At 44.7% G+C, this 23,249-nt stretch overlaps 1 protein-coding gene across 1 annotated transcript in view; it reads left to right on the top strand.

Annotated features, from left to right (window-relative positions):
* glu (structural maintenance of chromosomes 4-like protein gluon) overlaps nt 1–23,249 on the top strand; it is an 88,062-nt gene that overhangs the window by 37,940 nt on the left and 26,873 nt on the right. Inside the window, exons 8-19 of the mRNA XM_037425586.2 lie at nt 2,073–2,223; nt 4,294–4,407; nt 4,752–4,859; nt 5,138–5,259; nt 8,648–8,888; nt 10,316–10,477; nt 12,054–12,094; nt 15,642–15,829; nt 16,148–16,383; nt 20,258–20,384; nt 21,956–22,007; nt 22,579–22,716. Of these exons, the coding sequence (XP_037281483.2) occupies nt 2,073–2,223; nt 4,294–4,407; nt 4,752–4,859; nt 5,138–5,259; nt 8,648–8,888; nt 10,316–10,477; nt 12,054–12,094; nt 15,642–15,829; nt 16,148–16,383; nt 20,258–20,384; nt 21,956–22,007; nt 22,579–22,716 (1,680 nt within the window). The remainder of the gene's footprint in view (nt 1–2,072; nt 2,224–4,293; nt 4,408–4,751; nt 4,860–5,137; nt 5,260–8,647; nt 8,889–10,315; nt 10,478–12,053; nt 12,095–15,641; nt 15,830–16,147; nt 16,384–20,257; nt 20,385–21,955; nt 22,008–22,578; nt 22,717–23,249) is intronic.

Here is a 23,249-nt window from a genome sequence, read left to right as displayed (position 1 = left end):
AGCTGCCTTAGCTACATCGTACCTATTGAACTGTTCCTCGGAAAGGTATAGTAACCTACCCATCAAGCTGCACGGAAGGACACTCGATAAGGCGAGAGACCAATAGTCCTCGTCGAGCTCTAGTTCCCTGCAAACTTTCTCGTAAGAGGTTAGATAACTCTCTAAATCCTCGCCCACTTCGAATGCATGGATCCTCGAATTTACTTGAGCCGATCTAAGGTACTGTATTGATCTTTTTCTCTCTTCCTGTTTTAATTTCAGGCTTTCCTCCCACTGCTCTCTCTCTTTCTGTCGTTCCAATCTTTCTCTTTCTTCTCTTTCTTTTCTATCCCTGCTTTCCTTTTCTTTTCTTTCCCGTTCCTTTTTTTCGCGTTCCTCCCGTTTCCGTTCCTCCCGTTTCCGTTCCTCCAACCCTTTTAAAGCTTTTAACGCGTATCCAATATCCATCTCACTGGCGCTTTCCAAAATTAGCTCTAAAATTTCTGACCTGCCCATTCCTTTCTTAATCTTAATACCAAGGTCTTCACAAATGTACAAAAGACCATCTTTTAGCAGTGTCTTCACCTCACTGGCTTTTTGCGAGATCAGCCTCACAATAGCTGTCCTCCCAATTCCTTCCTCTACTTCAATGCCTAGATGCTTACTCACAAGCAAAAGTTCATCTCTTAGCATTGCTTTCCACGACATGATTGCCGTTGTACTTTGGTCCTGCATCTCACACATAATTAGGTGATCCCTACAACTCACAAAAGGTAATCTCCTAATCCACACACAATCCAGCTTCTAATAAACTCACACAATTGAAGCCTGGAAAGTCAAAGCAAAGACCAAGCACTCACCACAGCACAGCACCATGTCATGAAGTCTATCTCACCGCTGCCAACCAGTTGTTCAGGTTGACGAAGGAGGAAGCAGGTCGTTGGAGGATGCGAAAAACATAACAGAGGTTTATGACATTATTTACACACATATACAGAAAAGCAAGGGATAGTGGTTTCACCAACCATGAGCGTGGTGGTTGAACGTTACATAGTTCAGAGCCCGATGTCCAGCACTCTGCCGCGTCGTTTTATGCCCTGTCGGGCTCCTCCTCTCAGAGTAGAACACCAATCACGCACACACAGGTGAGGGAGGCGAGCATGCAAGGTCCACGTGAACACTGCATAATGGGTGGCGCCAGCAGGGCTCTTCCGCGTCGTGTGTGTGCCGCCACTCGAGAGTTCCCATGATCCTGGCAGCATACTTCAAAGGGTCCGCCGATTTTGTTCGCTCAATTAGCGGGGTGATCTGCGGTGGCCGTTGGTCTCCTCCAGGAAGGTGCTGTCTCTGTTGGCCTTTCTCGAATGGTTAGCGGCGTCTTGGCGACACGACGTCTCGCCCTCCGGCTAGCACGTACAATGCCTGACGAGCATAGGCAGTCGGCCAGTCGGCTTAGTGATTGGGGATCAAAAGGGAGCGCCGCTCCTCTGTCAGCTCCGGCGCCGGCCACGCCAGCCCTCCTATCGCCCGACGAGTCGATGAGACCATCAGTCACGCTGCTGCTCGAAGGGACGACCAAAGGGTCCGCACTTGAAGGACGGGACTCGCCTCTGCCCGCCGCCTGGTCTGGATAATCACTCAAATACTTGACAGCGTCTGGGCGCCGAAGGGATTGAGAGACGAATCCCCAGGCCAAACCTAACAATATATATATATATATTGTAGCCGAAGTTGGGGGTCAACCTATATTCCAGTTTTTGAGGTAATTAATATACTTAAAGAAAAATAAATATGGGACGAAGACAGTTATGTGTAGACTAGACAGCTAGCGAGAGCTCTGTGGACAACATGTTCCAGACAGCTGGATGAGATCGTACTATCCTTCACAAGACTGCATGGTAACCAGACGGACATGGCTTAGAGTGTGAGGCAGAGCTGAGTGATGTAGGTCAGTGTAATTGGAGAATATAGGGATAGAGGCCTTCGTTCTTTTAGTGGGTGACGATATCCGTGCAAGCACCACTTGTCAAGGTTAGTACAATTTGTGTAACGATGAGTGTTATGAGAAATAAGCGGTGATCGATTCTTTACAGGGACTGTGAAAAGAAAGAGAAGGAGGTGGAAACCAGAAAGCAGGAGTTCAGTGATCTCGAGCGCCGGGACTTGCAGTGCAGGGAGGCCATCAAGCACATAAAGCAGAAGGGAAAGGATCTGGAAAAAAGTCTGGAGAGTGCTAAGCAAAAGGTACACTTACGCTCCACACTCTGAGGGAAGAACGTAGGTATATTCGAATGAATGTTGCACTACTCGAATTCTTTTTAGCGCGAGTTTGAAATTTCTTAAATATCAGATTTGCCAATCGCCATACACTCCAACCTCATCATAATGTAGTTGCATTTTGCAGCAAAATAAGGTCGTTATGTCCAAAAATTCCAAAATGCAAATAAAGGTACATATCTGACACTATATCTATTTCAAGACTATACTTTTGTTACTACTGATATTTCATTATATCCAGGTTCGTTATATCGAGGTATAAGTGTATTACGCTGCAGTTACAATTTTTTTATGATACCCATTGAAACTGCATCCACATTTAGCGAACATTTCTCAAAGCCGCCTACATTTAAAGCGATCACTTCAGACATGGTAGAGGTAAAGGTAGGGTGCGCACAATGCGCTAACATACATGGGAAGGTAAAGAATTTGTGGCTAAAACTTGCGCAACAGAAAACACGGACGAGAAGACACAGACACCACGGGCGCCGTCCGTGTTTTTTGTTGCGCAAGTTTTAGCCACGAGTCCGTACCAACTCGTCCAATTTTCAGTACTCTTGCTACAATGGATTTGTAATGTGCTATGTCGCAAGCAACGAATTACAATGTTCGCTGGCTCCTCAGAATCACAGATGGGCATTTTGCGCATCGGCAGCAGGCCACCCTGACTAGCTTGCCACATGACAACTGTTCAGAGCAGCGGTGGCAGTGGCTAGCAATTTCATGCGTCAGTGCCCCAAAACACAAGGTCAAGCATGCTGCATGCCGAGTTTTGTTGCCGTAGTTAGGCATAACTGATCATACCGGAAATTGACGGCCTTCATTATTAAACCCATACGTCGATATCTGCAGTGCACTGTTCCCGTTTCAAAAATATGCCAAGCGAGGTTTGAAGTCTGAACTTATTGAATTTGAGATTTCTGTGGTAGAAAAGTCCACTGTGAAGGTGTTCTGACCACCTTGCTGGCCTCGCATTTTAGTTGGCTACTATAACCAAATGTCTTTTGTACCAGTCTGTGGGAAACGAAGCTCAATGGATGGAACGATGGGGAGGACGGCATAACGCCGCCAATCTGTATGTACTTAGTATCTGAATGTCTGTTGTAAGCTGATCCGTTCTAATGAGGTTACGCTGAATATACATACAGCTTTGCAGGAAGCAGTTAAACTTTGGATGGGACAACTTGAATTTGAGAGGGAACGTAATATTAGGGTCATCATTAAAGCCAGCTTGCTGGAGAAAGAGATCATTGGCAGCCCTGCATTCATGGGTCAGCGGCTCAGCAAGTGTTTTCTGCAACTCATCGAACATCACAGCCGCACGCCAAAGCAGACATCTTCCTCATGAAAGTCGTGACTACACATGCATTTTGTAGCCAATAGGCTGTTTACAATTTTCAATTTAAAAATGTATGCTTCATTCAGCTTTTTACACTGAGAGCACTCCGCCGTGTATTTCCTACGCTGCGGCACCGAGTTCTGGCCTACGTTCAAAGACGGTAGCTGCGTGTTGCAAAATTTTTGAAGTGCTGTCAGGCGCATGGCAGAAGCGGGAAAACTCCCCATTTAATCAATTACGGGGCAGACGGCATTCTAAAAAACAATTTCATTTCGAGTGTGCGTCGGTGCTTCCAAAGCAAATAATGCTACTACTAATCCTGCCTAGCCAGCCTGTCATGCCGACTGAGGCACCAGTTTTCCAGTGGCAGGCTTTACGCCCAGTGCAAGATTACACGAGCTTGGTATAGCAAATTTTAAAACAAAGCTTATTTTACTATAGGGTCACCTCAGTCAAGTACATAAGGAAAAAGAATTGCAATCACACAAATTTATTTGTGTGGGACTGTGTGTCAAACTAATTTTTTGCCAGTTCGATCCACGAGCAGGAGCTTTTGTGGACCTGTGCTATCAATGTTAGCGCAGTCCTTCTCCTTCAAAAAGTATTCTTGCACTGTCATCTTGCATTGATTAGATGGCTTACTCTCTTTGCCAAGGCCTTTGACCTTCAACTCATGCGTGTGAATGTGCTTCATTTAGGTTGACGAGCTGAAGAAGCAGCCGACAAAGCTAGAGAAGGACATGGAAAAGCTGCAGGCTAAGAAAGAGAAGCTGGAAAAGGAAAAGGTGGAAGCTGAGGCCAAGCTTGCCGAGGTGAGTTCAAGCCACCGAGACCGCACGAAGGCACGGGTTAGATTTTCGGCCACAGCTACTGCATTTCAGTGGAGGCAATATACACAAAACACCAGTGTGCTTTAATTTGGGTGCTCATTAACACTATGCTATCAAAATTAATCTACTCTTGCATGCCTGATTCGTTGATTTGACGGAACAGCAGACCGCAAGTCTGGCTTTTACACTAGCAGTTGAAATTTATATATATTGTTCGTGCTGATGTCTGCAAAGACTTGTAATGAACTTTATCTGAAAAAAAAATTGATTGTGGTGCTTCACACCTGTGTGAAAGTTTCAGTAGTTTACGATCCATTTCTGCTTAGGTTATGGAATCCCTCAAGACGCAGACGGAGGAACTTCAAGAGGAGAAAGCAGTTCACGAGCAAGAACTGCTTGGCCTGCAGAAGGGAGTGAGTGACAAGAAGTCACAGGTAGGGGCTTGCCAGTGAAATGTAGTAGTCAGCTGAAGAAAAAATAAAGGGTTGATCCCTCTTTCACGGCAATCGGTCTTAGCGTAAAAACGAAATGTGTCTCCTTAAAGTAGCTGCAGCTTCAATTAACAAGACAGAGAAAGCGAATTTGAAGCAACTAAGAAGCTTTTCTTTCTGAGAAATTTGTACAGATTTTCTTGTGCCTTTGTGCTACAAACGAGCAGTTCTCTTCTTTCCCTTTCTTACGATGCCTCACCCTGCTCACCTTTCCCTGGTAGTATGAGATTGCCAAATCTGAGCTGGACCTCAGTATCAGCACACACCAGCGTGAGACATCGAGGCTGGACGAGATCGAGCTGAACCTGGACAAAGTGAACAACTCTCTAACTGACAAGTCCAAGTGAGTCTATACACGAACCTTCCTTTCGTGAACCTCGTCTGCTGCTTGTTGCTGTTCAGAAGCACTAGATTTTCTCATGCAACGATGAGAAGAAAATAAGGCTTGGTTTTCTTGATCTACTAAATGACCCTTTTAGAGCACATGTAGGGAGATTCTTCGAGCTCATTTACACCAGCAACTCGAACCAACTGTTCACTTTTAGACCATAAAGATCTAAGGCGCACGTGTGACCACTTAGGAAGCATTTTCGGCGTATGGCCTCTTCTCCCATGCTCTTGTGACGGCGTGCGGCGATAGATGGAGCCGTGCACAGGCACGGCACGTGGTCGCGGACTGTGAAAGTTGGCGAGATCGTGTCACATGCGCGCTGAAAAGGTTCTCTTCTTGGGCAGTGCACGGTGAACAGGCGTTTTCCTTCGTTCGTGTCCGCTTTGAAAATTTTGGGATTGTAACCTGCCTTGGTACCTCGGCATTCTCGGTAGATGTTTTTATCTTTGTTCTAGCTTTGTTTATGTACGATAAGCCAAACAGCAGTGCTTAGTGCTTGACGTAGTCGTACCGCGCCGAGTCGCTCTTGCCAGAGGCCTACGTTAACGAGATTTACCATAGCTCTTGCGACCAGGCTCAGTGGTCATCGTGGGAGTGTCCAGCACAGCCAGGAGGGACCGTTTCCTGAGTGGCGTGTCAAAGCTCACCATTGCCAGCTGCGACATGCTCGCGGTTTCTCCGTTTGGTGTACGTCCGTGTGTGAGAGCCTTTGGTCCCCGCGTCCCGGGATGCGAACGTTGTGCTGTTTGGGGTGCCGCCAGAGGCAATTAAGTGTTTGTGTGTATTAGATCGAACATCGTCTGTTTTGCCGCGCGGTGCTATATGCTTTGCTAGTTGAGCACATGCACGGAGCGGTGTGCAACACATGAGTAGACGCGGCCCTGTGACTTGATAAGCCTGAACCCGCGGTAATCTTGACTTTGGTGAGTATCAAGGTTACCACAAGACCAAAGCAACCAACCTAATACACGGTTTAAGAAGGTGCCATTTTGGGTTGTTCATAGCACCACTGGGTTCTTTGGTAATTATGTTTCTTAATATGAGCAAGTAAACACGGAAGATTTCAACAGCTAATTTTGTACCTCTTCACAATGGTATAAATTATAACAAGCTAATGGTCATAGTGACGTAACTGCAATGCTCCTGTAGTTTGTATGAATATATGTAACCATTCTTAGGTCATAGCTTGAAGGGCCACTGACCAGACCCCATACCTAATTTTAGTTGAACCGTGGAAGTTGTTGGGGGTCCAATGAGAAACATTTTTTTAATCTTTTTAATCGCTTTATTACGAGCTGAAAAAAACTTTTTTAGAAGCGGCGCGAAGGGAGGGTGAGAGGAGGCAAGCTCGTAACACTTGCCGCTCTTCCGCGTAGCCTTCGCAAGCCAAATCTCTTTCCTACCCTCTCACTCATTCGACCAAGAGGTCACATGCGCATGACGTGCCTGAAGAAGCCCAACCCCCGTCTACGCAAGCGGCGTTTTTTTTTTTTTGTGGTTGTTGATCAGTGGTGTTTTGAGGCCTACTGCCTGTTTCTGCAGGATGGTTTTGAAACGCTAGCTTAGACGCGGTAGAATAGATGAGCACAATGAGTGCACGAACGCTTAGGAGCGTTCCACGGCTGTCATCTGCTCAATGCACTGACCGTGGCAGCGGGGTCACGAATGCATGTGAAACGGTGGCACATTAGCCTCGCATCTCGTTGAGATTCACGGAGAAAAAAAAATGAAGAAAAACGAACCCTCACATTCTCTTATTGCATCTCATTATTTCTTTAGAGATTTATTAATCTCTTCAACTAATAAATACATAAACTACGCATGCTGTGTTAAATAATTTTTGCCATGTCACGTACCACTGTTGGCAACGTCAGAGCATAGTCGTCTATGTAGACGACCAACATCACTGCCATGGCGTGTACGTAGGGCCATTCATGCGCGCACGTCATGCCCTCATTCTCTGGGCGCGCATGCGCAAAAGGAAAAGGGAGCAGCGCTCATCTTGAAATTTGGACCGTTTCCGTGGCGCGTAGAGTTGCAAATTTTGGCAGATGTGATCATGAACACCTCATCTATGCATTGCGCTTGTCAGCTCGAAATTGTCAAACCTGGTTAGTGGCCCTTCAAATTTTCTGATAATGCTTGATGAACGAGTTAAAAGACCCCTGACACTAAAGTTAGAAACTTGAGATGCCTGCATTGCTTTATACTCCTCCATGTGGGGGCTCTTCTAACCAGTTATAAGCAAAAGAACAGTACTTTTAGTATATTTTAATTCGATTTTTATGTAAGCGTGAATGCTCATCTCAAGTTCCAGCACCTCACGGCATCACCACTAGTATGAGAGAGACAGAGGAGGACTCTTGTTACATTAAAAAAGAAAAGCAAGTATTGTCAACATCGTTGATATTCACGGAACGCACACAAAACCACGACTGGCATTCAAAGAGGGCTATTGTTCCTCACTTCTTTCGCTCTGTTGTCGGGCTGCTCTCAAGGTGGTTTTGGCTGCTTAAGCCAGGAATGCTTTTCTTTTTCCTGAGAAGGACACACTCAACGTGCCCACATAGTTTCATTGTCCTCTGCATGCGTGTGTCCCCCAACTTGACTGCGCGTTCAGTGTCACCGAAGAATGAGCGCACATCATCTCAGATGTTCCCCGGCTGTGGGGCGCTAGTTTCTTGTGATTGTAGGCGGGTGTCTTGAAGGGACGCTAAAATTGGTGTCAATTATTGATGCTTGTATTAATTATCCAATACGTGAAAGCATTTACGATTCAATTTCGGCATTACCAGAAACAAAGCTACATATTACAGTAAAAAGTCACTAGCGAAAATTTTGGTATCTAAGGTTTAAAAATCATTCCACGCTGGAACTATGGAATGTCAGATGTGCACATTTTGATCTAAGTTAGTTATACTACCATCGCTGCAGCTCAGCACCCAAAATGTTGCAATGCTTAGTAGGTGAGTCGGTGCAGGTTCTGTACCAGGCTTCATTTAGAGGGGTGCGAAATGAGAAGAGCACCTGTACACTCAAGTTGAGATGCACACTAGAGAGCCCAAAGCTGTCAACGTGAGTCCATAGGCCTTTAATACATTGTGGCTCATAATTAAATTGTGGTTTTGCAACGTAAAACCTAAAAATTTAGTTTTTAATTTAGTCACGTAACCAACCCCTTGCTTTGCAGACTACAACAGTTGTCACTAGGTAAATTTGGTGCAGTATCTGTAAATTTTCTTTTGCTTTTTATTTTCTACATTAATCTACCACTAAATCATCTGGTCATTCTTCCTTTGTGTAACTTTCTTACCTTTAGTTAATTAATTTTTATTTGCAGCTGCTTGACAAGGCTTGAGAAACTCGTCCCTGAAAAGGATTCCAAGTTGAAAGAGATGGAAGCTGAACTGGCGCAAGTGAGACAGCAGTACCAGGAAGCCCAGGATCAGCTTCGGGCCGACCGTCATCGGGTCGAAGAGCTCCGCTCCAACGCCCAAGCTAATAGGTCACGATCGCGGGTCCTTGATGCGCTACTGCAGGCTAAGAAGTCGGGGGAGCTACCAGGCGTCATCGGACGACTGGTAAGATGGCATTTAATGATTAATAATTGTCGGAAGGTTAACGTCTCAAAACCACCACATGATTATGAGAGATGCCGTGGTGGAGGGCTCTGGAAATTTTGACCTCCTGGAGTTCTCGACGTGCACCTAAATCTGAGAACATGGGCCTCAAGCATTTTCGCCAGCATCGAAAATGCGGCCGCGGTGGCCGGGAATCAATCCCGCGATGGATGCCTCCAGAAAATTTTTGGAGAAGTGTGTCTTTTGAACATTCGTATCGGTTTACAGCTAAGATTTGCACTTCAAAATGCTCTTATGCCTCTGTCACAGAGAAAGCTTTAAGCATCATGTGCCATTCCTCACTTCTAGCTATTCAAAACACCGTAATCTGCGAATTTACGTCATTTGATAGTGTTTCATGTCGCTTGCATGATGTCATTTTTCAGTTCTAGCTTTAACCCCAGTTAAACCTACTACGGTTACAGATAACCATAGATAGAAGTAGCTACACAGCAGACATAACTGCTGTTCGTCTTCTAACCTTGGTCATCAGAAGTTGAGCTAGGCTAGCATTTTTTTACCCTCACAACCAAAAAAACTCACCATCGTTAGAAAATTTCCCGATTCAAACCCTATAATGGCACCCTGGAACACTTCATGTCATAACCGATGGAGACGTGTTTTAGTCACTCGATTACGCTGTCGTATTCATGTCGGAGTAGTAGTCGAGCTGCTAGTGCATAAACCATGAACTGGCACAAGTTAATCAGCAGCTTCGCGTTGTTTGAGGATTTTTACGAAACCTGACTACAGTTACTGAAGTCACTAAATGTGACAAGTAAATGCGACTCCAGTGGCAGGCAATACTGTAAACAGAAATTTGTTTCAGTTCACAGTCATGGCTGACAGATCGGAACTGTAGTTGTTTATGTGCTGAAAGTTGTTTTTTTATACGCAGTTAGTCTGGAAAGTCAGCTATTTATAAAAGCACATTGTTTTATGCACAGTTTTCTTGTGTGTGTGTGTGTGTGTGTGTGTGTGTGTTTGTGCATGTATGTGTGTAAAACACAAAAAACTGAACGCAGCTGTAACATGGATTAACTTATGGTTGTATTTAAGCTGTCCTTACATGCATTATGTCTGCAAGGTCATTGGTGCCATTGCAGATTTGACTGAAGCCTGGGTCCTGTGCAAGTCATCACTTTTCACATGATCGATCAGTGACTGTAATGCAACGTGACTTGAACATGTGAAGGCGTTGATACTGCCAGAAATTGGATTAACAGTATAGATTTCCCAACATGCCACGACACGGTCTCAATATCATTTGCCATCTAAAGGTAGATTTGACTTTAATGCTAGTAGATTGGGGGTTTTTAATACATGGGAACAGTGTACTCTTATAGTTAACTCAATAGTGTTGTGATATGCGCGCTTGATTACCACAGGGTGACCTGGGCGCAATTGACCAGAAATACGATGTGGCTATTTCAACGGCATGTGGCCAGCTGGATTACGTTCTCACGGACACGGTGCTCACGGCCCAGCGCTGTGTTGAGTACCTGAAGAAGCATGATGTCGGATTTGCCAATCTTATAGCTCTCGAGAAGGTGAGACTGTCCCATTGGACGATTTTATGAGGATTTTTGTATAGTTTTTTCTTTCATTGAAATTGTCTGAAAATGTCTTTCGTCCTCCACTGCATTGGTAACTATTTTTGTGCCTTGAATTCTGTGCAAGAACATCTGCCTGGAATTTTCACAGCATCGCCATAGCTCTTATCCTCCTAAGCGGAGAGCTGAAATTTTCGACTTAACTTGAAAGCATTGTCCACTAGCTAACAAACTGCTGGCAGGATTTATTGTGCTGCTCGTGTGTTTCTGTGTATGCACTGATGTGTGCTCATTGACGCTCGAGCGTGAATAATGGAGGTTTCGTATATTGGTCGCACCTTGAAATCGCCCTCTAAGTAAGTCGATTGGGCGATTGCGGAACTGGGGAAAATTTATCGGTGGCTCGTGGAACCCCGAAGACGGGTCGGGTGAAGCCTCGGTTTCTGCGGAAGCAACTTTGAAAAAACCTGCAGTAGAACTTGTGTTTGCTGCAGTGTTGTCACACTTCACGAATGTGTTGCTATACTCGGTGACAACTTTTCTTGGCACTGAAGGGAAAGCTACGGAGGCAGAGCTTCTGCACATGTAGCACTACGTGAAGTAGTACGTCTTAACTCGCGTCTCATAGTGCCGTGGAAAGACACGGGGGCGCGCCATCAGCGTTTCATGTAGACACCGCTGCTTAGCATTTAAGGCGCACGTAAAAAGGCAGGATTTTTTCCCGCATACAGAAACGCGAAGTCACAACAGATAAATTAAAAGAAATACTAATATCCTACAGGTGTGAGCTTCGTCTTGTCTCAAATAGCTCAACGTAGAAAATAAAAGGGGAACATTTATATTTATTTTTTAAATTTTTTTACAGGATTTCTGCTGGCTTCAAAGTGAAGCCATAAGCAGGAGTGGGTAACATATAAATATAGCGCACGGAACATTTTTGCAATATATTAGTACAGAGAACGCCGCGGACACACAGGTTTTAACGTGGTAAAAAGAAAAATATACAGTGCATGACATGCAATTGCGCATAGCATAATACCTATACAAGTATTTCACGTTGAATATATGGGTGCTACTTTAAGCTACCTTCACTGGCGGTAGGATGCACGTGATTTGGCTTCGTAGCTTTCGTTTCAGTGCCAAAAACAGTTGTCGCTGAGTATAGTGTCTCCCTTCAGCCTCGACTGAGAGCGAGAGGGGGGTTGGGGGGGAGAAGTGTTACCACTTTTGGACATTTGAAAAGAGATGAACAGCCAACAAATTAAAAGCGAATGACAATTTTTTAATGGCATAGCGAGGGCTATTTTCGTGGTAACTAAAATTTCAGATGAAGTTCTCATGCCCATGGACATCAGCATGAATTTTTCTCCTCAAGACATGCATATCTGGCAAGGCTTGATTGATTCTCATTTGAGTTGCAACGCACACGTCTGGCTGTGCAAATAGGAGAAAGATTGTGGAACGGTACCTAGTAATGCTAATGCTAAGGCGTGCTCTTCCTAGCATGTTCACTATGTCGTGTGGAATGCATAAAGATGTGCTAAAAAAACCTATTTCTTTTGATTTATCGCAGATGGAACGCTGGATACCTTATACTCAGAGGAGGATAGAAACGTGAGTTATTTTATTAAGGCGTCTATGTATATTCTTTGAGGCAATACAGTCAAACACAGTTATATCAAACCCACATTTATAAAATTTTCGGGTATGTCGAACTCCAAAGTTGCCCCCCTGAACTTCCTTTGTAAAAATATAGAAATCCACATGTTTTATCGAAAGGTATTTTTACCCCCCTCCTCGGACATATCAATTGCCGCGCAAGCTGAAAAGTGCGCATCGGCACTCGCCCCCCTCTCCCCACTGCAATCTCCGCGTGGCACCACGCCTCCGCCAAAACCCGAAACACTCGAAAAAAGGTAAGGGCGAGAGGGCTCGAACTACACAATCTCTAACTTGTGGAACAACTTTTTTTTTTCTTTTCGTTTCTCTTCGTCTCTCTCGCACTTCCTCCGCATGCCCGTCGACTCTGAGAGCACAAACGAAGGAGCCGACGTCCTCCTCTTTTTGCCTTTTATTTTTTGTTGCTGTTTTGCGAGTTTTGATCAGCCAACCACAGCTCACGCCTTTTGCTGTTGCCCTCACAGTCGGCCATTGCCTCGCGAGTGCTTTGTTGCTTCCGCCGTCACGTCGCCTACGTACCACCGCATGTGTAGCATTTTTTTTTTTTTGCGTGCGTGGTGTGTAAAGCCGCTGTGTACTCCTTGAATTGTCGACTTCTCGTGTAGCTATGGCCAGCGCCAAAAAAAGTGCAAGACCCTTGACTTTGCGATGAAGTTGAGGGCTATTCAGAGTATTGAGGCGGACGAGAAATGTTCAACCGTCGCAGACGACTTCGGGATACCACAGAGCACTTTGAGTACCTTATTCAAAAACAAGGCAGATAATCAAGGCAAAGGAAGCGGAGCAGCGAACGTCAAAGGCTTGTTATTTGCGGGCTTCTGCCCACGGGAATTTCGAAAAGCCACTCTATGCTTAGTTTTTAGAAGTGCGTGCGAAGAGCATTCCGGTGGATGACCTGATGCTGATTGCAAAGGCCAAATGGTTTGCCGCTGCACTCGATGAAAACTTCGCCGACAACAGCGGGTGGCTTCACCGATTTAAGCAGAGCTACAAGATCGTTGGCAAAACCAATTTTGGCAAAAGCGAAGCTGTCAGCAGCCAGAACATCCAGCAGAGGATGACGAAGGAGTGGCCAGAAATCTTTTCGAAGTTTTCTCCCGCGGAGATATTTAATGTCTGGTGAGACGTGAAGACGAACACAGTCATTAACTGCTTTTGCAAGGCAGGCTTCGAGACGGCGGACCTTGGGGAAACCGGTGAAGACGATGACGAGCACATAGACACGTTTCGCGAGCTGTTCCACTTCTTGGCAGCAGTTCCACACGAAGTGCCTGTGGACGACTTCCTTCGGGGAAGCGGGCGGCAATGTCCAGGCTGACAGCTCATGTGACGAGAAGGATCGTCCGGACGAGGCGCTGGCTACATGCGCATACTTCTTCGCTAAAGTAACGTCAGCGTTCGGCATCATTCGCCGTTGTATCGGCCAATTGGAGGGAATCGGGCTGTTGCACCTAGCCAGCCTTGATAAAATGCAGAGTAGCGTCTTCAACATTTTCAAAATGAAGAAGCAGGCCGAGATTATTGAATTTTTCATGCAAATAAATCATTCTGTTGTGGCGTGTGTGCGGAATTAGTTGTCATTCTTGAATGTGCCTATTGTAGGTGATAATCTCTACGGATAAGCTCTCGGGGCCTCTTATTTTTTTATATCGAATTTTTCATATATCGAACTAATGCACGATCCCCTTCGAGTTCGATATATTCTTGTTCGACTGTATAAAATTAGCTAAGCATGTACCGAAGTTTAAGAGCTTTAAAATAATACCACTATTTAGTTAGGCATTTCAGGGTCTCTTGAGGCATCAAAAATGATTAGGTGTGCATGTGAATATCTCACAAGTTGGAATTTCAAACAGCTTTCCAACAATATTATTGTACTACTGGTACACAGTTTAGCATACTAATGAATATTGATGTATAAGGCGTAGATTTGCTATGTATCATACGCCAAAAAAAATGGCCGGTTGCACTTTTAGAGGAGTCTTGGCAAACGGAACCTGGTGGGACTAGGAATAGTATATTCCATTTAATGGAAGCTCTCTTTATTGAGAAATGCATTAAGGGCTGCAGCACCAAATACAAAACTCAACCATTTGGAAGGCGGCTGTCCTACAGAATTGATTTTCACTTAACCAGGATTCTAGTCTATGGGGGACGAATGAAGACAACAATAAGGAAGCAAGGTCCAGCAGCAAAAAAGTATACCAATTGCAGAGGACTCAACGTAAACAAAATCCCTTGAAAGAATTGTCGCTGAAATAGAACAACTGCCTCTAATATCATTGGCTTTGTACTTGAATTCTGCGCCTCTGCGTACCTCTGAGTTGGTACCTTCGGGTTCACCTTTAATGGAAGCATACTGTATGCTCTTGCAATAGATGTAGTGCTAGGGTTATACTTTGGGAATAAATTTTTTATTTAAACGAACTTATTTTGTGTAAAAAGCAACTTTGTTATAATGAGTTATAATGAGTGTATATAAACAGTAAATGTCACGACATCCATGGCGGTGCTGCCCCTCATTTCAAAGGAGTTGTGATGCAAAGGCTTTGATGAAATAAGATGAAAATCTATAATGGTATGATCACCATCCCTATTTGAGGTCGTGTTTTTTTTTTTTTGCAGAGTCACTTTTCTCAAGTTGAGACTGCAAGAGTTAATGACCAGACGCGAATTTTGAGGATCCGTTTTAAGAACTTGTTCACCGGAAAACTCTTCAATACACCAACCCACTTTGAAACCACATTACTTGGTTTGCCATTTCATCGGCAGCTCGTCTCACTATTGTCGTGGTACTGTTAAGTTGCGCTTCACCCTTGCCCTGTAAGCACCCAATTATCGTCATTCGTAAGAGACCCAATAACCCACCGCGGTGGTCCATTGGTTATAGTGCTCAACTGCGAACCTGAAGGTCGCGGGATCGAATCCAGGTTGCGGTGGCTGCATTTCGACAGAGGCAAAATGCTAAAGGCTTGTGCACTTATGTTTAAGTTTGCATGAAAGAGCCCCTGTGGTCAAAATTTTTGGAGCTCTGCACTATGGCATTTCATATAAGCTATAACTATATCTTGGTTTGGAGTGTAAAAACACAACAATTATTGTGTTATGGTAGACTCTAATTGAACGGAACCTGAAGAGATCAGTAACACGTGTTACGTTTAACAGGAGTTCCTTTCCTTGAAATGTGAACACAGGGACCAAATGCAAGTACAAAGCGGGTTGTATTATCGTTTCATTTGAGCAGTTGTTCCGTTTACTGACAGTCTACTGATGTGTTGAAGGTCACATCTTCCATGTAGAGCTTATATGCAGTATTGAAGATTACCCGAAGTCTAGACTGACATACTGTTTCCCTTTAGTGTGAGGTTTAAGACAGAAAATAAGTTTACTCGTACTAGAAAATAACCCTTCATCAATTGAAAAAATTGCACTAGTCTTGCCATAATTACCAAACCCTGCTGCTCACACACATTCTACGCAGCCCTGAAAACGTGCCCCGCCTGTTCGACCTGGTGTCTGTGAAAGACACCAGCGTGCTGCCGGCATTTTACTTTGTCCTGCGAGACACTTTGGTGGCCAACGACCTTGACCAGGCCACGCGTATCGGGTTGCAGGGAAGGACGCGTCACCGGGTGGTCACCCTGCAGGGAGAGCTGGTGGACGTGTCCGGTGAGACTTGCCAAACATGCTATTCACTCGCGGAATCAAACAGAGTTGTATTTCTGGGCTCGATTTTTTTGCATTTTCTTGGTTATTGTTTGTCTTGAGTTCACAGGCGTGAAATCTCGTTTTCTTTTATTATGTGCCTTGTAATAAAAGTTGGAAGTGAGCAATAGTCCTAGTCAGTTCCTGCCCCCTCCCCCCCCCTTTTTTTTGTCCTGTTCGTGCTAGTTGTGCAGTAAAGCTGTTTCGAATATGCCTCTGGAATTCCACATTTTTCGCGAAGTAGCCATAGTCCTTTGCAATCACGATGCTTTTTCTCAACAGGCACTATGAGCGGAGGAGGCGGGCGCGTCTCTCGCGGCAAGATGGGTCAGGCGGTCGTGGACGACGACGTGAGTGCCGCTCAGATGGAGCAGCTCACGGCTCAGCTGACTGCCATTGAAAACAAGGCAAAGGACCTTCACGAACGCCAGTCCGTGCTGGACGACAAGATCAACGTCCTCCGCAAGGATGTCACAACCTCCAAGCATGCCCTGCACAAATTCCAGGTGGAAGTCAAGGTGCCGTACACTTTCGTACTTTCATCGCATCAAGTCGGAACATGGCTTATGTCTTGCAGCGTTTTTGGAAAAGAGTGAGGTTTGCGGAAAGAGGTACCGTGTTTACTCGCGTAATAAACCCACTTTTTCATTTTTTTTTTTCAGAAAAGTTGATGTCAATTTTGGGGGGAGGGTTCATTACGCGAGAGAAAGGAAGTCACGGGAGTTATAACATCGAACATTTCTCATTATTGTATTGGCCCACGATATGCACGACAAATCGTTATTGCACCCGAAAGCTATTTCTGTTTTCTCCTGCAACTAACGCGATCGGATCGACGCCAAAGTGTCGTCGTGCCGCTCGGTTCCCATGCTCAAACGTATGCAGCCGTGTATCTAGCGTACCGGCGGAACGCGTTCTGCGCAGCAGGTGTCCAACTATATTCACTACGACTAACCCGACAACAAAATCACAGCATCGGATGGCTGCGCAGAAAGGTTGTGGGTGCACAATGTTCCGTCGGCGCGGTGGGTGTGGTTGCGCTTTGCATGGCCTTCAAGATGGCGAGCGTGCAGCGTAAACATGCCGCGCACTCTTCATCTCGGAGGCCATGAGCTTTGTTTCTTGTTTTGTTTTCGTGCCGCTGTGCTTGCGTGGTACTACAAGCAAAAACGTTTCTTCTTCATTTAACAGGTGGCGCTCTATCGCGAAAAGTGCGACTTTTAAATTTTGATTGACGTTGTTCACGCTCGCATTGCTCGCAACAGTTTAGCATGGTTGCCTAACTATGCTCTGACTTTTATAGCACCATTATTTTGTGATAAAACGACTTGATTTAACGTTGTTTCGATCGTCGACGGCACTGGCTATTACACCAAAGTAAAATGAACAGATACATTAAAAAGATTTTTTTCTTTTTTCAAGGACCAAGACGGCGGCTGGGTTCGTTATGCGATTGTGTTCATTTCGCAATTAAATACCGTAGATAGGGAATGATCTAATACGCAGTGGTCAGCTGAGGGAAACCTCATTCTAGAGCCAACTTTTCATCAAAAGGGCGAAGTATAATCAAATTGGTTTGTGTTCGTTACTACAATAATGTCACACTGTGCTGATTGTCAGCTAAGGCTCATAACGTCAGGCTGAACAATTTATAAACAACAGCAGCACTTGTCCCTGCACATATTCTAGCCGTATTTTTTTAAATTTTCTTTTCATGGCACTCAAGTGTCGTGCGTCTTTTGGGGAGGGTCCCATCTTTGTAGATAGATAGATATGTGGGGTTTAACGTCCCAAAACCACCATATGATTATGAGAGACGCCGTAGTGGAGGGCTCCGGAAATTTTGACCACCTGGGGTTCTTTAACGTGCACCCAAATCTGAGCACACGGGCCTACAACATTTCCGCCTCCATCGGAAATGCAGCCGCCGCAGCCGGGATTCGAACCCGCGACCTGCGGGTGGGTCCCATCTTTGTGCTGAAGGCTACAGACTACACAGCCGTTGTTCCTTAGAAATTGAATAAATTCCTTGCAATAAACTTTACTTAACAGTCAGCACTGTGCACAGCCACTGTTTTTTCTTAATCTTTGTGGAAACGCATTGTTGCAGCCATATTTCAGCAACAACATTGTTAGAAATCATTAAGGGACTACAGTTGCCGACGGAGTTTTCAGACTTCAGAAATGCACCATCAAGGTTCCTATTCCACTAATGCATTTTCGCGACCGATTTTTTCGAATGAATTCATGCTTTGAAGTTTGATTTTCTGGACTAAATCGTTTGTTTTGAGCCATGCCGCTCAATTTTGAAAGCCACCATGTTGGATTCTTTGTTGGCTTCGTCGAGTTTGACTTGCAGTGGATAGTTGTGTAGCCTCCAAGATTGGAAGCCTGCACAACATGGCGCATAATCTTCCTGTTCTGGAGGCCATGTCTGCTCTTCCTAGGCTCGCAAAACGGCAAAACTTTTCTTTTTCAGTGAGCCTTATCATCATCATTAACATGCCGGTAGGTTGTTTTCATTTTCTGCGCGTTCGTTTTTCTGGTCACCGTTGCACACGTGGTCGCATTAGTTGAGTAGCTAGTGTGTTTGAGCTGTTGTGCGCGTCACATGCTCGCTGCTGTTTGCATCACGGTTCTCAACTAATGACCTGAAAGACACGAGTACCTGCGTGGCCACGATGGTAGCGTTTTGATGGGGGAGCTCACGTACTGTGCTATGTCAGTGCAGGTAGAAGAAGCCCAGATCGGGTTGTTGACCCCACCAACCATGCTAGACGTTGCATAAATGTTTTTGTGATCGGCATCAAGTTTTGATTGCTTGGTTTCATGGAGCCACCAACTTTGCTGCCCGCAACGGTTGGCGGCAGCAATTACCAATGCGCTTGCCAGTGATGTCGCCATAGCTTAAGTGGAACCAAATTCGCTCTTCCCCAAGAACAGCATGAAACATGGCATCATTGGGGACTTTTTTTAGGCTTTTCTAATCCAAATAAGCTTCATTTTCGCGGCCTGACCATTTTTTTTGGACTGTTTGATTTTTCGGACCATTCCACGGTTCCTGCCAGGTCCGGAAATTTGATTGGTAACTGTACTTTTTTTTTAGCTTATGTTTTGGCTAAAAGCTGATGCCGAATTCCTCAGGTAACGATAGTTATAGCGCGAGAACAAAACGACGACACAGAGACAAGAAGGACACGAAAGACACGAGCGCTCGTGTCTTTCGTGTCCTTCTTGTCTCTGTGTCGTCGTTTTGTTCTCGCGCTATAACTATCGTCATGCCATACCAACTAGCCCAAGCTGCCACACTCCTCAGGTAAATCGGGAGCAACCGCCGAAATCCTGGAGCGAGCACTTGGATTGCGCTAGGCCAGATCTGCAAGTGGAACACGTGAATGGCCCGCGTGAGGTTGCTCTGAAAGTTGTTTACGCATACCTCACTAAACTGGTACCAAGAACTTCCTCGACATAGCCTATTATAAACCATGCACAGGGCGGGCCAGGAAACATTTCCTTATACATCATTTTGTGCAGCACCTATGGCCCATTGTCCTCGTTGCTGCTACTGCTAGCAGAACTAGTGCTCTCGCTGTCGCTCAAAGCGTGATACAAACTAGCAGCAGCACGTCCAGCAGAGTCAAACGACGTCATTTCAGGAATGTAAACAAGTTAACAAAGTGGACAAGACACCCCCTCAAAAAAAAAAAAAAGAAAAAAAAAAGCTGAAGACCCTAGTTGCTCGACTGTACCGGAAACGACGGCAATGCATTCTCGGAGTTCCGGCGAAATTCGTCTCTGCAAGATAAAGCACGCAGAACGCTTCGCCACGAAGTGGGTTGCTCCAAATTTGTTAGTAGAAAATGCCAACTTGCTCCGAATGTACCAGCCGAATTCAGATTCTTGACCGCGGAGCAAGAAAACTTGCTCCCGCTCGACAACTGGAATTCGCCATAAGACTTAGCAGCATTGACTTGGAGAATTGAGAAGGCTATGCTCAACTGGAAAAGCTACTAAAAAAAAAAGAAAGTAATTTGGACATGTCCCTCTCTTGCAACTGCAGTGTTGTTGCTTCCTCAGTAGCAGCTGTGTCAGTGTGCACAGGCAACATAATCGAAAGCTTTGTGCAGTGGCACAAATACTGTATCATAAGTACTTACACCTGTTGGGAAATGGGACTGTAAACCATTGCTGTGGGACTAACTTCTGTATTGGTCAGTATTGCAGAGAAGAAATCTTGGAAGCTTGCGAGAAGATAAACATTTTTTTTCGACTCGTGAATTAGCATGACTTCTGTGCACTTGACAAGACAAAGAACTGCTTTTTTCTGGCAATCGGCAATTGTTTTCTCACCAACTGTTTTAATTTCTGTGCAATACCTTTCGTTGCTCCCAGGGCTTGAAAGAGCAGCACGCCTCACTTACGAAACAGTTGGCTGACCAGAAGGAGAAAGTGGCCAAGTCTGCTCCTGACAAGAAGAAGCTCGCACAGCAAGAAAAGGCTGTGGCTGCTTATAAGAAAGGTATGCCGGCTCGTTTTTTTGTCTGGCCTAGCTCTGCGTAATGTTGTTGCTTCACGTCAAAGCTGTTAAAAGGACACTGGTAACGGGAAACAATGAATCGGCATAAATTAATCAATTACACAGTGAAACCTCATTAATTTGAACTTAGTCATTTTGAAAACCCACCCAATTTGAAATATTTTCGTGGTCCCATATTTCCCAATATAAGTTGGAGCAAATAATCAGAAGCGATGGTCTGCATCGGTTCGGTTAGTTTGAAAACTTTGGTTGCCGTGTAATAATTCGTGATCCCGATTTTTCCGCAACTCCGTGGAAACAATGGCCTTTAAGAGCCGCAAGGCAATGCCCTGTAATGACGTACTAATGAGTGGCGGCGGAAGCACCCAGCCTCGCTACTTTCTGTGGGAGGAGGGGGGGGGGGGGGGTTGTGGTCAGGTGAAATATGTGCCTGTGGAAAACAAACCATACTTCACCAAGTCTCGATTAGATGCAAATCATTTTGGGGGATATCATGGTCACTATGGTGTGCGTTGCGACGATAAAGAACACAGTCATCTGCAAAAAGTTGAACGGAAGTTGAAATGTCGTTTGGAAGTTCGTTTATGAAAATGAGAAAGAGCAGAGGACCCAGGATGGATCCCTGTGGTGCTCCAGAAATCACGTCAGTAGTGGTTAAACAACGACATCCAACGACGGTGTATTGGAGGCGATTTTTCAGAAAGCAGCAGACCCATGATAACGCGAGGGGGTCCAGTCGTAGGCATGAAAGCTTTGCCAGAAGTCGCTTGTGGGGAACACAATCGAAAGCTTTAACAAAATCTAGATAGATGACATCAGTTAGGAAAGATGAGTCTAGGTTTAAGTGCTTTCTAGTAACAAATTCAAAGAACTGAGTGTCACACGATAAGTAAGGCCGATAACCATGTTTATTGCGAAAAAACAAGCACGACATTGCGTTGTGCCAACTCGGCGTTATGTGTTTTTTTCTGCGTAGGTGTTTTGACGACGCATCGATTGAACGGGGCAGTGAAACCACTTTTTTAGTTTATTTTATGCAGTAAAACATTGGGAGTTTGTTTTGAATAGCACTGCAAAGGAATGCTACATTCATCTCAAGGTGAATTTCGACGGTTTAATGCACATTCGATTATTCCAAGCTGACAAATATTTGCTGAGGTCTAAAACCTACACAGATTCATTTTTTGAAGATTAGTATGTTGAATGTTGCACAGATGAGCATCAGGTGTATCCTTGGCACCAATAGCATGTGGAAAACAGACTTCGAAGTAAAGTTTGTTTACTTTGATGCTCTATAAAATGAAATGAAGTTGTCGGCTTTAGTTCAAACTTTATTGCTCAAAATGGTGAAATGGACTCTTTCTTATCTGCGAGTGTGTATAAGGAACAAAGAAATTTAAATTTTCTCGAGGAACCTTTGCCTCATACACCCTTGTTATGCATTTGTGCTCAAGGGTAACATTTTGCAGCGGCAGTTTCACGAGTGAATTTATAGAGCTTCTGTTGCATTATCTTTTTACACGGCGCTCTTTTACCATTCTTCTTTATTGCAGAGTACGATCAGGCAATGGCATCATGGACCAAAGTTGAAGACAAAGTTACGCAGTAAGTGTTGGTAAATTTGCGCAATTATGTGTCTGTTAGCTCTAGCTGTGCCACCTCGTGCCTTTCTTAGAACACTGAAAAACTCTTGAGGCTGAGAATTCTGATTTTTCTTGTCCTTTTGATTTCCAACATTGTGCACACAACGGGGCACCAAATAAAAGATTTTCTCAGCACACATGCAACAAAAAAGAACATTAGGGAGGAAGTAATGCAGGTGCCTTGTCCTCTCCTCATGCTTCAGTCTTTCGGGTGGGTACTGTGAAAATTTTCTATAATATAGTCGCACGAACGGGCCAGTTTTGTGCGCTTTTACCGCAAAAGTAGTTTCCGAAGCTGAGCTTTGGTCGGGTATTTATTTTCTCTCAATCAAAACCTGTGTTTGCTGATGTGATGCTCAAGTACCTGCATAATGCTCGCATGGTGTTATGTTATCAAAGCACATGTTGTGTTTAAATATTGCTGGATTTTGGAAAGGGTATTTATTCTTATAGCCTTGGTTGTTTGAAAAATGTGTTTCGGCGTTGCGAACATGGATCTGTCGTGCTTATGACGAGCGTTCTTGCCCCCCTAGGATTCACGCCAAAATCATGGACATCACGGGCAAGTGCATGGGCTCAGTCCAACAAAAAGTGGAGAGCGTCACGAAACAACTTGATGCTACCTTAATGGAAATCGCCAGGACACAGTCAAGCATCAAGACAGTTCAACGGTATGAAGCCACTTCTTATAATTTAGTGTTTAATTATTGGCATAAAAGTAAATGCTGATGCCTCTCTACAGCACCTCCTCCAAAATGTTACGGGAGGGTACACAGAGAAACGAGGTGACAGTTGAGATGTATTTTCACGACGCCAAGCCTAAGCTGAGATGGCAAGCGAGAGCATGCCCCACATAGCAGAATCACGTCGTCTTTCTCTCTGTCTGTCTTGCTTCTTGAGCGTGATGTAGTCTTGTAACGGTATTAAGAACAGCACATTCAGATCTGGTCTGTATGAGAGGAGCAGAGCCATGCCTTTAAAACATGTTGTTTGTATGTTGGTTTCACTTCCTCTAACTTGAGATGTTTGTTTGAGATTACTAACTGTTTATGAGAGCGTTATTGGATGCTCAAGTTCTTGATGTATTTTAGTAGAGCTGTGCGAAAATAGCAAAATTTTGGGTGCAGAGTGAGTTCGAACAATGAAGTGTGAGTGCGAATCAAATCAAGTGCAATTGCAAATATTTCTCAAAAATATCTTACTA

Source organism: Rhipicephalus microplus, chromosome 5, assembly GCF_043290135.1.
Source record: "Rhipicephalus microplus isolate Deutch F79 chromosome 5, USDA_Rmic, whole genome shotgun sequence".
Lineage (NCBI taxonomy): Eukaryota > Metazoa > Arthropoda > Arachnida > Ixodida > Ixodidae > Rhipicephalus > Rhipicephalus microplus.
This window is presented reverse-complemented; position numbering and strand designations above follow the sequence as displayed.